General features: G+C 36.8%; 2 protein-coding genes across 2 annotated transcripts; one reads left to right on the top strand and one right to left on the bottom strand.

Annotated features, from left to right (window-relative positions):
- Positions 1-701: 701 nt before the first annotated feature.
- Positions 702-2,653, bottom strand: LOC117326725. Its single transcript, XM_033883447.1, has 5 exons — positions 2,509-2,653; positions 2,261-2,357; positions 1,637-1,772; positions 967-1,235; positions 702-737 (listed from the first exon to the last, which is right to left on the bottom strand). The coding sequence occupies exons 1-5, from the start codon at positions 2,589-2,591 to the stop codon at positions 702-704; spliced, it is 621 nt and encodes a 206-aa protein (XP_033739338.1). The 5' UTR covers positions 2,592-2,653.
- A 4,468-nt stretch (positions 2,654-7,121) lies between these two features.
- On the top strand, positions 7,122-9,452 carry LOC117326958. The gene is made up of 5 exons (XM_033883760.1): positions 7,122-7,337; positions 7,490-7,586; positions 8,388-8,523; positions 8,649-8,941; positions 9,178-9,452. The coding sequence occupies exons 1-4, from the start codon at positions 7,255-7,257 to the stop codon at positions 8,939-8,941; spliced, it is 609 nt and encodes a 202-aa protein (XP_033739651.1). The 5' UTR covers positions 7,122-7,254; the 3' UTR covers positions 9,178-9,452.
- The last annotated feature ends 6,298 nt before the right edge of the window (positions 9,453-15,750 follow it).

Below are 15,750 nucleotides of genomic sequence, written 5' to 3'. Positions count from 1 at the left end.
ACCCCACTAGTCGACCTTGGCCGTACGCGTCCGTCCGTCCGTCCGGCCGTCTGTCAATCCGTCTACTCAGTTTTCTGCACTTCTCTCAGCCATGCTTCAAGGTATGTTGGTGAAAGTTGGTACGTAACTTTAGTATGAGTAGCTTCATATCAAGTTCGAGTTTTAGGATTTTTGGGTAAAGGTCAAGGTCACGGTTACTATTTTTAGTGGGGCTGGAAGGGACATGTATTGCTTTAGCAATACCCAGCATGCTTGTTTACATATGAAGTATCACAAGGCGGAACAACACATATCTGCGCTGTGCCAAAGTTCAGCAATTTCCAATTGACAAAACAAAATACGCCTGGAGCTGAACGTCGAATAAGGTCAAGGTCATCATATTCGAAAAAAACTCATTCATCATCAAGATTAATTACACTGTAGTTACTTCGAACTGATTAATATGACGTAATCAACATCCATGTAACATGATTTATTTATACAACTTCAGTGACCAATAACAAAATATATTTAATAGCAAAGAATTTGGTATATTTTTGTATAAGACCATCAATGGTCAAGGTGGACAAAGGAAGATTTGACCAATATAACAAACAAGAAAAAATCGCGGGTCAAGACCGGTTCTATCGGAACTGATCTTGAAAACAACAAAAACAACAATATCCAAAATGATGTATCGATGACGTCACTGCCACAACTTCTTATCCATCGTCGGCATTCTTCTCTACACGCCGAACCTGTAATAAATAACAATAAACAGGCTTACTGCATCATCATCATCATCATCGTCGTCGTCATCGTCATCATCGTCATCGTCATCATCGTCATCGTCATCATCGTCATCGTCATCGTCGTCGTCGTCGTCGTCGTCGTCGTCATCATCTATCCTCCATCATCATCATCATCATCATCATCATCATCATCATCATCATCTATACATACCTAGCGAGGGAGAGGGACCCAGACGTTGATTTGCCGCTGGATACACAGTGGGAATAGAGCCATGTCTTTCTCCTCAAATGGATTGCAGAATTTTCTTTTCCAGTAAAGGCCATCCTGGGGCAGTTCTTTTGTCAACTGTACGGACAACTCGAGGCCATAGCTAAACAACAACATGGCCTTTGACCTCTCAGAGAGGTTGGCCTTGTTCCTCTTACGGGATTTAGACGGCATCCATAGTAATCTTCTTTTTGCCTGACAGGGGACCGTCCCACAGTGGCGACATCTGGAAGGACCTGCACAGGCATAGAAATGTTTGGAATACAAGGGTTCCGCCCGAACACACCTTTTCTTATTAATTGCAATAACTCTTTTTTGGTTTATTTTGTTATACGTCCTTTTAACAGCCAGGGTCATTTAAGGACGTGCCAGGTTTTGGAGGTGGAGGAAAGCACTGGCCTACGGTCAGTACCAGGCAACTGCCCCGCGTGGGTTTCGAGCCCACGAACCAGAGGTGGAGGGCTAATGATAAAGTGTCAAGACACCTTCGCTGGTAATTCGCTGGTATAAAGGCCTCGAAGTAAGTATTAATTACTCGGCCACCGCGGCCCCATATGAAATAACACTAGCAAATGTAATACGATTGCAAACCATTATAAGAGATAGCGTATTTTAATATGTGATTAATATTACTCACGAGATCTCCATTCTCGTAAACTAGAAATCATGGCTGTCCATCTCTCTCTGGCACTGTTTCTGATCGACGGCGCATAACCCAGGAGTAAGGTTATAAGGACGCACAGGAGGTTACAGAATACCTCGCTCCCGATTCGCTAAAAATGAATTGAAATATGATTGTTTTATTCAAACAACACAGATTCTTCAAAATGTTCGATTGGAAATCAAGCAGGTTTTACACAAATATCTTAAAAGAAAGAAACAATTGATGGAAATACATTCACACGGACGCGAAACAGAGAAAATGAAATACATAGAGCTTTTTTAAGGTATATCATTGTTAAAATGTGGCTTGGACAGGATCATCCATATTCCTTCACTTTCGGTTTCTTAACTTAAAATTTTCGATAGGAAAGCATTACAGAATTAAAGGAAGGTTTCTTAAACAAAATTTTCCCTTAAATTATATAATGATTTCCCATGGGAACTGTTATGGTACGGAAGTCCATTGGTGCCAACTGTAATCCGTAAAAAAAAAAATATTGCGTTATATACGCAAAACTGTTCATTAATTCAAGGAATGTTTATTGAACCTAAGTCGGCAAATAATATCTATGTTGGGTATCAATTAAACAATACTTACACGTAGCAGATCGGCTCGCGCTGGGCAAATTCTCTCAACTTCTCTTGCGGAAAAATAATAAAACATCCTCTGGACATATCCTGGTTCCGGCTCCACACTACACAAAATGTAAAGTTGATATTAAATATCTTTAAATTTAAGAAGACAACATTAATTGATTTAGAAACGTAATTTTAAGTTAATTTGAGTATACGCGATGTGCATTTGCAGTCGACTGTAAATTTAATAAGAAAGAGTTCCAAACTTACCACGTAAGGTCCCGATAAGCAGCAGGACCTTGGTGCATGGCGCTCAGTATTACCACAAATATCAAGAATAACTTGATATCCATCGTGGTAATCCGAGATTTAGTATAAAATGTAAGTATTAGGGGAGAGACCCATCATCTCCGCCTTGGCTGATTGCTTAGCATCTAAGCAACAGGAATATGACGTCACAAACGGGATGATACATCATGACGTCATGACATTGTCGTTGTATTCATGTGTAGGCAATCCTGTTTCCTATACCCTGTAGAGAATGCACCCTTGAACTCTAACTCGGCTCGAAGTGGTGCCAAAGTGGCCGGCTCGGGTGATACTGGAACCTGTCTTCGGTTACTGTCGGTACTTTCCGTAAAAAAGCAGATCGTGACATTTTCAGCTTGTATTTATTTTTTGTTTTCTTTGCTATGTTCACCGCCCCTTGAACTCCCAGGTTCATGTTGAGGCGGGGTCTCCTTGTAGTAGTTGGTGACTACCTCGATAAACCATACACGGGAGCGCATTATTGACGACTTGGCATGTTCCTTTAACCCTTAATGAATAATTTTATCTAGGGTCTGAACCAAAGATCACTTTTTTTTTCAATAAGAAGTCAATCTAATTATATGTAATTTCCGCTCCTCTACGTATCTTAGAGGAATGGTAAATTACAAGTCTAATTTTAATTAGATTGAATAATAATTAGTGATCTAGGGGGTCGGACCTTAGGTTTTCATTTTTCTATCCCAGTGGGTCAATGGAACGTATCAAGCCCCTGTGGTTCCTATAGTATTATACGTTTCTATTGATTAATGTAACACCTAATTTTATGATGGGGCGTAAAACTGTATTTGCGGTTTGGTACATTTTCTAATACGGCATGCAAGACTTTACAAGCGACCCGACCTTACCCATCGCCGGAACGTTTGAACGTGTGTTCAATATTATAACTGAAATTAGCCTAGAGAGCCAATACAGCTCCTCTATGCCAGTTACCTCCCCTCCTACGTGTATTGTCGGCGCCAATTTAAACGAGAATAGGCAAATAGGAAAACCACTCGGACCTTTCCGTCATATCTTCGGAGATATGGCGACGGAAAGGCCTCCGAGATATTTTCCGAAGATATGACGGAAAGTCCCGAGTGGTTTTCCGATTGCTGAATAGGCATGTCATACTACTACAATAGCAGAGACTTATTTGAATTTATCAGAATAATCTATATTTACACAAGGTCAACATAAATACGACAGTGAAATCGATATACGGTAATTTGACAATTATAAATGAAAGATAATAGGGACAACAAAGGAACAATTGATAAAATGCTTATCTTGTGTAAACGTTCGTTTCCTCATTATAAAGGAACTGCCTGATTGTATCAGAGACCTATATACTAGTATATAGGTCTCTGATTGTATTCACCCCATGTTTGCTGTCGTGCCAAACAGTGACACGGTCACGTGACCAAATTTTTTGAAATGTCATCAAACATTTACATGGTATATCTTACAATATCAATTTGTCTATCTAAATTACTCTCATCAAATATACTATCAAGTTTCTATGACACAATACACGAATACCTTCTGTTTAAATCAATATTGGTTTACATCAAGTGTACGCTGTTTAATAGGTAAAACGATACGTGCTCTTTAATAGTTAGTTTTAGGTGTACATAGTAAAGGACCCTCCAAAAAGTACCCGATCAGCTCATAAGTTACCCCTTACGGCTCTCCGGGAGATATGCAGATCTAATTTCTTCTCGAATTGTTCAAATATCATAACATAAAGCAGAGACCTATATAGTATATAGGTCTCTGCATAAAGTACTTATGATCGATAGAAAGTGTAAATCCCCCCCCCCCCCCCCCCCCCCAAAAAAAAATAAAATGTTGCACTGTCCACGGACCAGCACAGCTTCAAGATTTAATCTACTACTGTATTATCTTTCTAGCATATCGCATTAAGTCCGAGGTTTGACCGGGTATTGAATTTTGTAGTTTTTATTGTGAATACAATACCTTACTCCACTGAAGCTGAACAATAAACTTATCGGCAGCAATTGAAGTGAGACTGGAGTCTGGCGGCTGGATTTCTTTCTTTGATTACAGTAACAACTGCCAACTTTCAACTTTATTTATTCAATTCTCTTAACAAAGATATGATGTTCAGAAAAAACTCATCATCATCGTCATCATCAACAGCAACATAAACAACAACAACAATAACAACATTTAAACAACATTAAACAAATATACAGTTTATCAATCAGGAGGACAAACCATTACTGTTTTCATCAAAGCTTTTATATAAACGTGTACAGATTAAGTAAGATTTTTAGTAGGGAAAAAGTAAGAATATTTGGTCTTGTAAAATATTTTTTTTTCTAAAAATAGCTTTCTTTACATATACAACACCTCACTTTGATGATTGGCGTTTCATAAAAAGTAAAAGTAAATCTTAACCAAATTTGATACATAGTTACGTCACAAAGTGGACTTGGACGTATATCACATTTAATCTTGACATTAATACATGTATATAAGTAAGTTCAATCATATATATGTATGTCAACATTTCGATATTGTTTTGCTCTTAATATCAGATCTAGACACAGGGACTTTGCACGCGTTTAATGCGTGTATATATGCAAAAATATACATAATACATACAAATACGGACTGTTTGCTTGAAATTTATGTCATGCCCCTGTGATAAAAGATAACAGAAAATGCATATAATTTTACCTAATCAATTTTTTTTCTTAATATCTCGTTGTACAAGGATGTCCAATTTTCTATAATTTCCTGTACCGGTACTATTATATCACCGTGTATGACTGTGTCAGATTTCTATCTCTGTCAGGCGATCCGGTATCATATAGTATACTGCTGTATCATACTATGACACGAACGATTAAGCCCTATATCAACCACTCTCAGATTATATAGCTTCTCGAATTACCAGAACCACCAACTGGTCTCGATTAGTCGGTATTAGTATAAATGGGTCTACAATTCGAGAGACCCCTTCTGTCATTTACCCAGTTTATTAAGCTAAACATGACTTGAAACATCATATCGAGTACCACATTAAGTAAAAAAAAATACATAACAAGATGAAACAAAATTTAAAAAATAAAAAATAAATAAGAAATAAAAAATTACAAACAAAAAGATAGATAAATAAATCAAAAGAACATATCATAAACAAAATCGGCGGTAACATTTTTTTTAATAACGAGAAAAATGAATACTTGATTTCCATATGTGAAGATACCAATGTGTGCTGGGAGCTCGTTGTTATGTTCAGTGGTTCTGTTGTCAAATACACTTGTAATTGAAAGTTCGTGCAAGTTTTGATTAGTATTGTTGAAGAAACTGAGGATAAAACGCTTTCCATTTGGAACGTCTGGTCTCATCCCTGTCATTTTTTTACGGAAAGTACCGACAGTAAACGAAGGCAGGTTCCAATATCAATCGGCTGACTTCGGCCGATTCCGTACCCTTTTCTGATGTAGGTACGGAATCGGCCGAGATGTGACGAGTGGTTCCAGTATCACCTCAAGCTGAGTTAGGGGTCAAGGGATCCACTCTATAAGGGTATAGAAAACAGAACCCATGTACTCATAGACTTCACACAACAAGAGGTCTAGAAGGCCTGTAAAGCTCACATGACTTAACATGTTTGACCTTTGCGACATTGAAAGTAGGCCATTGTCATTTATATGAGGAAACTGTTGGTAAAATATTATGACACTGTGCTTTCTTCATAGGAAGAGGTTTATAGAACTTTCTATCTCAGAGTTTAACATCGTTCAAAGTACAAAGTGCAAGGAAGATATTCATACCTCAGTCTATATGGATCTTCGTACATGTATAATAATCCATGGTGGAGATTTTAAAGCATTTCTTTTTTATTTCATCTTAAGATTATGAAGGTTTAACTTAAAATAAACTGAAATAAACGTGTATTTCTGATTAAGAAAATTAAAATGGAATACCGTATTTCCTTGAAAATAAAGTGAAGTTAATTGTCTTGTTAAGAATAAATTTTGTTGATAGGAGATGGCTGCATAAGTTGTCATAACTTGTGTCAAATCCTTCATATCATCTAATAGACGACTTCCACAATGATCATGTCAGGGTATCGGGCAGACCATCACTGCGCCATGGAAACGTTCTTTTTGAAGAACGCCGATGTGGCGCAGCGGTATAGGCTGCGGGTATTTTTGGCTAGGCGATTGGGTGCCGTAGATCGTGAGTTCGAGGCCCGGCCAGGGCACGAGTCAAAAAGTTGTCTTCCTTCGTCATTTGTGTTTCTATGTTATATATCTATTTATTAGCACAATGTATCATATACACTATGTGTTGGTGATCCGAAGATATAGATTTGAATTTCCTGTCGTTGTTTTACCGAGAGGAAAGTTATGGACAATAAATATATTTAAAGTCAAACAGTAAATTGAATTCAACAGAAAACTAATTAAGTAAAATAAAAATAAAGCAAATTCACATTTTACATTGAAATATTAAAATCACGTGTTTGGTCGTACAGTTGTCAAAGTGACTTGCTTCCGATGGGTTGCTTATACATACAACGAAGACAATGACATGACGTCACGATACCTTGTATAAACCCGTCTGTGACGTCAAATTCTTGTTGCTAAGCTGTTTAGCAATCGGTCAAGGCGGAGATGATGGGTCTCTCCCCTAAAACTTACATTTTATACTAAATCTCAGATTACCACTATGGATATCAAGTTATTCTTGATATTTGTGGTAATACTGAGCGCCATGCACCAAGGTCCTGCTGCTTACCGAGACCTTACGTGGTAAGTTTGGAATTTTTTCTTATCAAATACGGTCGACTGTATGTAGATGCACATCACATATACTCAAATTAACTTAAATTACGTTTCTAAATTAATTAATATTCTCTTCTTAAATTTGTCGATATTTAATATCAACTTTACATTTTGTGTAGTGTGGAGCCGGAACCAGGATATATCCGGAGAATGTTTTATTATTTTTCCGCAAGAGAAGTTGAGAGAATTTGCCCAGCGCGAGCCGATCTGTTGCGGGTAAGTATTGTTCAATTTATACCGTCTATAAATATTATTTGCCGACCCAGATTCAATCAACGTTTCTGACATTAAGAAAAAAAACCTTAACACAACACTTCCCATAGGAAAACATTAACGAGCGAGTCACAACAAATATGTTCCAAATGGACACCACCAGCAGGACAAGGGGACACTCGCACAAAATATTCAAAAAACGATGTAACCTAGACATAAGAAAAAACTTTTTCAGCTTCAGGGTAGTAGATGTTTGGAACAATTTGCCACAACATGTTATAGATGCCGAGGAGGTTAAACAGTTTGAAATTGCACTGGACAATCACTGGGATAATACCAACAAATAACTTGTGTATATATATGAAAAAGGACAAATTAACTCATTGCACACCACATGTATATATATCACATTGTAAACATTGTAATATCAATTGATATGGACATAGAGGCTTACAGCCTGCGTCCATTATTTATCGTATTAAATCGTATTAAATTATATAATTCAAGTGAAAATCTTGGTTTAATAAACCTTCCATTAATTCTGTAATGTTTTCCCAGAGAAAAGTGTATGTTAAGAAACCGTAAGTTAAGAAATATCGATGAAACTGACCCTTCCACACTTTAAGAATGATATACCTTAAGAAGGTCAATATGTATGTCATTTCCTCAGTTTCGCGTCCGTGTGAATGTACTTTCCATCAATTGTTTCTTTATTTAAGACATGTGTGTTAAATCTGCTTGTTTTTCCATTTTAAAGAATCTGTGTGGTTTGAATAAAACAATTATATTTCAATTCATTTTTAGCGAATCGGGAACGAGGTATTCTGTAACCTCCTGTGCGTCCTTATAACCTTACTGCTCGGTCATGCGCCGTCGATCAGAAACAGTGCCAGAGAGAGATGGACAGCCATGATTTCCAGTTTACGAGAATGGAGAGCTCGTAAGTAATATTTTAAAATACGCTGTCCCTTATAATGGTTTGTATATTCGATTCAAAAGAAAAGGTATGTTGGGGCGGAACCCTTGTATTCCAAATGTATAGTTTGACATTATCTGCTTTCACAGGTCCTTCCAAATGTCGCCACTGTGGGACGGTTCCCTGTCAGGCGAAACGAAGATTATTATGGATGCCCTCCAGATCCCGTAAGAGGAACAAGGCCAACCTCTCTGAGCGGTCAAAGGTCATGTTGTTGTTTAGCTATGGCCTCGAGTTGTCCGTACAGTTGACAAAAGAACTGCCCCAGGATGGCCTTTACTGGAAAAGAAAATTCTGCAATCCATTTGAGGAGAAACACATGGCTCTATTCCCACTGTGTATCCAGCGGCAAATCAACATCTGGTTCCCTCTCCCTCGCTAGGTATGTATAAGTGATGATGATGATGATGATGATGATTGTGATGATGATGATTGTGATGATGATGATGATGGTGATGATGATGATGACGACGACGATGGCGACGACGACGACGATGATGATGGTGATGATGATGATGATGATGATGATGATGATGATGATTATGGTGATGATGATGATGATGACGATGATGATGATGATGATGATGCAGTAAGCCTGTTTATTGTTATTTATTACAGGTTCGGCGTGTAGAGAAGAATGCCGACGATGGATTAGAAGTTGAGGCAGTGAAGTCATCGATGCATCACTTTGGATTTTGTTGTTTTTGCTGTTTTCAAGATCAGTTCCGATAGAATCGGTCTGGACCCGCGATTTTTTGTTTGTTTGTTATATTGGTCAAATCTTCCTTTGTCCACCTTGACCATTGATTGTCTTATACAAAAATATACCAAATTCTTGACCATTAAATATATGTTGCTATTGGTCACTAGCGTTGTATTAATAAATCATGTTACCGAGATGTTGATTTCGTCATATTGGTCAGTTCGAAGTAACTACAGTGTAGTTGATCTCGATGATGAATGAGGTCAGCCTGAATTTGATGACCTTGACCTCTATCGGACGTTCAGTGAAGCTCCAGATGTGTTTTGTTTTGTCAACTGGAAATTGCTGAACTTTGGCACAGAGAAGATATTTATTGTTCTGTCTTGTGATACTTATTGTGTAAACAAGCATGCTGGGTATTGCTAAAACATGACATGTCCCCTACTTGCTCCCGCTAAAAACAGTGACCTCGACCTTGACCAAAAAAACATTGAAACTCAAATCTGATCTGTAGCTATCCATACTGAAGCTACATACCAACTTTCATCAGCATATCTTGAGGCATGGCTATGAAAAATGCTGAAAACTGAGTGGGCGGACTGACGGACTGACGGACGGACGGATAGACGGACGGAAAGGAAATCATGATTTTAATAATAGAGCGGAAAGTATGGTGTCTGTGTAAAGATCTTTATTAAAACTGAACTTTTGATGCAATTAAAACACACTACAGAAGGTATCGTAGACTAAGCTTATCAACTCAATAGGCGTGCAGTTAAAGGAACACAATATGTTTAGATTTACATTTTACCCGATAAGAAAGCATGTTAAAAGTCATACATCTTCTGTTAATTATGAAATTTAAAAGTTTGCGTTAAGAGTTTCCGAAAAACAATTACCCAGAGAAAAAATCGAAATCTAGCCGTCGAGTCTCTTTAATGAAACTGTTATAAAACGATAAACTATTGTCAAACTGCGTTGGCAAATTAATAGCCTAGCTGATATCGCAGTAACGCAACACGCATGCTCACTGTCAAATACGGAGTTGTAAAGGTCCCCAGTTGACATATCAACTTATTTTCTCACATAATGTCGACTTTAATATGTTTTGCGGCTTTATGAGTAGTTTTCTCTCAACCTGTCGGCATACGTATTTGCGATTTGTTACGAAATAATCTTGTTTTACGACATGACTCGTTTCATCTTTCAAAGTTTAACGTTAAATGTCAACTTACTTCATTGCGTCCGTAGAATTTATTCAGCGTGTTGATTAAAGAAAACTTGTCCTTACAGTTCGTAAACTATTACGGTCAAACGTTGCTATAAAAAGATCAAAATACTGTGCTAGGGATTGTAGCTTTAGATACTTAATAAACAACAAATAAACAAGGTTTAACAACAAGGAAGAGGCACCGGTGGGTGGCCAGGTGGAACAACGGTAAAACAATTGCCTTTCACCAGAGCGGACGGGGTTCGAATACCCGAATGGAAGTGAAAAGATATTTGGTCACCTGTCCGACCATGTGGGTTTGCCCAGGGTACTCCTCCCGTAGTTAGACCCCTTGCGCGCTTCCAGAGTGATTAATATAAGTTCATATACATTGTTTCGCGATTGTTGTAAAAATAAATAAATAAATAATAATAATAATAGATAAGTAAATAAAGTTTACATTACCGGTAATAAATAAACCTCTTCATATTGTGCCTGAATACATCCGTGTTCAGAATATAACAAAAACAATTTTGATCTTCAAAGAAGCCATTAATGTCGATAGCTGTAGTCAATTCACTTACGTTAACACATGCATGAATAATGCTCAAAGTACAAAGGTTGTCCTCGTAAGCATTCTGTAGCCTTGTCACTTAATTTAGTCCGTCATTTCTCGGCCAAGTAATCTGCATCGAAGGTCTCTCAAATACAGGTATATACGTCAGTCACAGGTAAAACGAAAACACCAAATAATCAATTTCATCAATTTTATTACATTTTATCTTCCTCTCGATTACATGCATTATAAATTACACATACATACATCCACATTACGTAGGATTACAAATCTAAGATGGCAAGTCTAAGATAGGACGTCGTATTTACTGGAATCAAACCATTATACTTATATCCCATAGCACCAGAAAATCAGCGGCAGAATCGGCTAGCATATCTTCTCTTTTAAATATACATAAATACAAAAAGAAGTTTTTACAATGAAATCAAAGAAGCGTAATATTTTTGAAGCTATTTTTGAAGCAGGCGGTAAATCATTACAATACTATGATTGAAATTGTATATTAATTTGATATTTATGTAAGAATTATTTTACAATATTCTCCGGTTGGAATTATTTGTAATTTCATCAATTCCGATTGATAGTGACATTTGAAATAATCAATGCTGTCGAATTAAAGATGAATTTAGAAAGCAATATCTATATGATATGCACCCGTATTCGCTTCTTTAATGAAATATTGCAAAAACAAAATTATCATTTATTCATTCGTTCGTTCGTTCGTTCATTCATTCATTCATTCATTCATTCATTCATGTATCCATCCATTCAATTCATTTAAATTATTCATTTCAGTCCATTTATTCATTTCAATTCATTCATTCATTTGCTTGATCAATTAACATCAATTAATTAATAAATAAGCATAGGTTACTAGAATACAAATACTGACACTTACTAAATATTGCGGATAGTATCGTATGCAAGAAGTTTGACAAACTAGATAAAGTTGATACAATTGTAAGACATTCATTAGTTATTGCACAAAAAGTTTGAAATTTAAAATCACACGTCATAGTAAAATGGTAAGCATGACAAATATTCAATGAACTGAAACAAATGTTAAAATGCAGAACCCAGGGGGTAGCTTTCTCTTTTAAATGAAATATTTCTGAATGACGTATTGTTTATTGTTAGAGAACAATGTCATTGTTGTTTAAACGCGCTGTAAACACGATAATAGACTAATTACCCAAGGCAATTAGAATTACTAGTCCACACGAACATTGGAATGTACCCCCTAGGTAGTGGAAAGTTTATCAACACAGCTGATAATTTATTCCGTGTATGAACACTGCTTCGGATAAAGTTTCTTCATCAGTCAGCATTTTGGCACATTCGCTAGAAACCATACTCACATATCACCAAATTACCATACCCATTATGGATGTTTAGATGTCAATGAAACACATAAAGATAAAGTTTCTTGAAGAATTTGTCAAAGGATGTCCTTTAAAACAGTTCATAGTTTCGGAAATCTGGCAGATTTTTTAACTTCTAAGTTAACTTGCGCTGAAAAGCGCCGCTGAATGTTTGTTAGTCTTTCCTCTCGAGATCTCTCTTCATATGTCGCTTTGGATTCCCTTCGTGAAGTCTTCCTCGGGGATCTGTCGCCTTCTTCAAATAGAGAATCCATACTGTCATCATCAAACGATTTTTCACTCCTGTCGTCCCAGCTGTCCTCGGAGCTAGCTCCATCGGACCTGTAACCGTCCCGTTTGGAACTGTCCGTGAATTGACGAATTCTACTCTTCTCCGACTCCAGAAAACTGGAACCAAATTCTTTTGTAGCTTTTGACCGTGCAAGATTTCCCGTCGTTTTCTTCATTTTTCTTAGCTCCATCACAATGCTCTGTTGCTCTTTGTTTAATTTGGATACCGAAACATGCTTCCTTTTTTCAATTTCGGTAAAAGTGTTTTTCATTTTATTGTGAGCACAATTCATGCACTTTTCGGCATAGTCGTCAGCCTGTGATCGCCCTTGTGGGGGATTGATAAGCACGATTCTTCTATTTTCCATTTTGACTTCTGCTATTTAACGCTGAATAAGTTCAGAACAGAGTAGTATTTTGCCTGTGTGAAGTCACACAATTCCAGTCAGCTTTCACGGCCTTTAAAACAGTTGTAAGGTGTACTCAGCTCGGTACCTTGAGGTGTATTGGTAAAGTGTGTGGACGATCGCCTTTTTATACTGTCGGGTACCACTCTCTCCCACGAAGCGGGTCTCCTACAAGGACGCCGGTAGATCGACAGAGGTCGCACCCACAACAAGTGCATAGATATTACTCAAGCTTAGCGGGCTGGCTCGAATTACCGTCACTCCATAGTTGGTAGGAAACCCGAAAACAAATAATACAATGTTAGGGGCACCGCAAAGTGTGAAAACGAAAGCAATAACTTATTAAAAACCCTAATACACATTGTTGTCTGCTCCTCGAGTGTGAAACTGGTATAGGAAATTTGACTGTTGTTTTACCCCTGCGGAGTCTGTTGATTTAGACAGACACTTTATTGACTTAAAAGAGTTCCCCTGGTTAGAACAATGAATGTTTGTTCTAGACATTTTTCTTTAATATTTCATGTCGTATCTCTTTTTCCTGTCACTTCAATCAGTTTTACTTACTTACAATATACCTATTGAAATACCACCCTGAACTAAATGAATGCTCAATATCTCTAATGTATTACACCTACAAATACAAAAGATTATCTCGCAATTCAATCTCAAACTCATTTATCTAAATGTCGTATTGTGTCTGGTAATACAGGTGTGCGTTTTGTCTTTATTTACTTTTGAGACATATTTAAACGATAACAAACATAATTGAATATTAATTAAGTAAAATGAACTTAGATTTATGTTTATATATATTTTCACATTGTTCAACTACACCTGTATCTCGCAGTGTCTATTGCCAAAATAAAAAGATTGTTTCAAATGTTAATATTAAATAAACACATATACCATAGCGAGAATTGGGTATATTGTATGAATATTTCATTAAACTGGCATTTGGACCCCCCAGAAGGCTTAATGTTCTGTGAAAGAAGAGGAAATCAAATATTGTGATGTAGAATTCAAATGAATTGAATAAGGAAATCTTTTTATTAAAAAGCAAGATTCTACAATTAATCATCATAATTTCACAAAGACACGACACAATGCAGTGTTATCAAAATAATTAATTACCGGCGGTAGTTAAATATTGCTAACAAACGACAAACCGCAATATTGATATTTATTACATTTCTATCAGTGAAATATCGAAAATCATTCATTCTATAAAAGTGTTATCTTCACTAGTGAAAAACATAACATTTTCTGATTTGTCCAATCAAAACATTTCTTATAATCGACAATGGGAAAAATATAAAGCTGACCCGGTATATTTTGTTACAAAAATGTAATAGATGGAATACCTAATACTTTCTTCAGTAATACCAAATACGTTTCACTCGTGTAGCTAATATTTTGATATTTTCCACTCCTGCTGCGCACTCGTGAAACATATCAAAATATAAGTCCCACTCGTGAAATATATTTGGTATTACTAAAGACACTATTAGATGCTCCCTATTAATATTTACAAAGACAACAGGATAGATTGATGGATTGTGGATGTTTAACGGCCCGTCGACAACTCTGGTCAATATTGAGCTGGGGTATATGGAAGTTTACAACGGCTGGAATGCCTGTGACATATATATTTTCTGTCTCAGTAATGATCACACGTGCGACCCATTAACATGTTGATCAAAGTATTGGTATTTTTACTTTGCCGATCGACGCGAGCTTTCAATGGAGTTTCTAAAAAAAAAAGCTTACTTTACGAACATGCCCTATGACATCGCAACGCCAAAATATATTTTCATCATGACTGACAGCGCGAAAATATCCACACGGCAAACAGTTTGAAAGCTGACTAAGCGGAAATTTCAACGCGCGAAAATATTCACTTTTACAGTATGTGGAACTTTTAAACTGTTGGGGTTAAATCCTGTTAGCGATGATTTCACAATACGGATATGTTAAGTTCTTTTATCTGTTTTGTTTCTCTTCTAAAATTGATATATGTTTTCAATGTTCTAGAAAATAATTAAACTTGTTTACAACTTTGATTTTATTAATGGGGATGTACATCCTGCAGTATCGGAGTCGTGCCCAAAGTCTACGACATGATTATTTACCAAGAAAATTGTATACGATGACAAGACAATTCCTTTAATGATGCCGTAATAAAATAAATGAATATTTTCATTGAAAGAGAGGATCAACACGTTTTGCTTATACAATAAAGACGGATATATACCTGTAGTAAACACTGGAAGCCGTAAACACGGAGAACTATTTACCAGAATGGCCCTCAGAACGCTCCTCGTCCGTCTCCAGGATAGCTCGCGAGGAGGAGATTTATGGCGGATTTTGAGCGTCATTGGAGTATAATTATTTATATTCCTCTCGCTGCTGAAGGATGTTATTTAAACACCATGATATGGTACTTGTGACACCATTCTAAAGGTCTATAGTAAAACGATTACAATGTGTGTCAAACTGTAGATTTTAGTGGTAATTCTTTATGGGCACTTTTCGCGATAATCTAGTCATGTGTTGGTATGTTCGGTTGCTAGGATAGCATTGATAGGTAGACTGGATCCGCTAGATAGGATGGCGCCTTACGTAAGTTGTAGAGTGTGATGTTA

This window comes from Pecten maximus, chromosome 5 (genome assembly GCF_902652985.1).
Source record: "Pecten maximus chromosome 5, xPecMax1.1, whole genome shotgun sequence".
In the NCBI taxonomy this organism is placed as follows: domain Eukaryota; kingdom Metazoa; phylum Mollusca; class Bivalvia; order Pectinida; family Pectinidae; genus Pecten; species Pecten maximus.
This window is presented reverse-complemented; position numbering and strand designations above follow the sequence as displayed.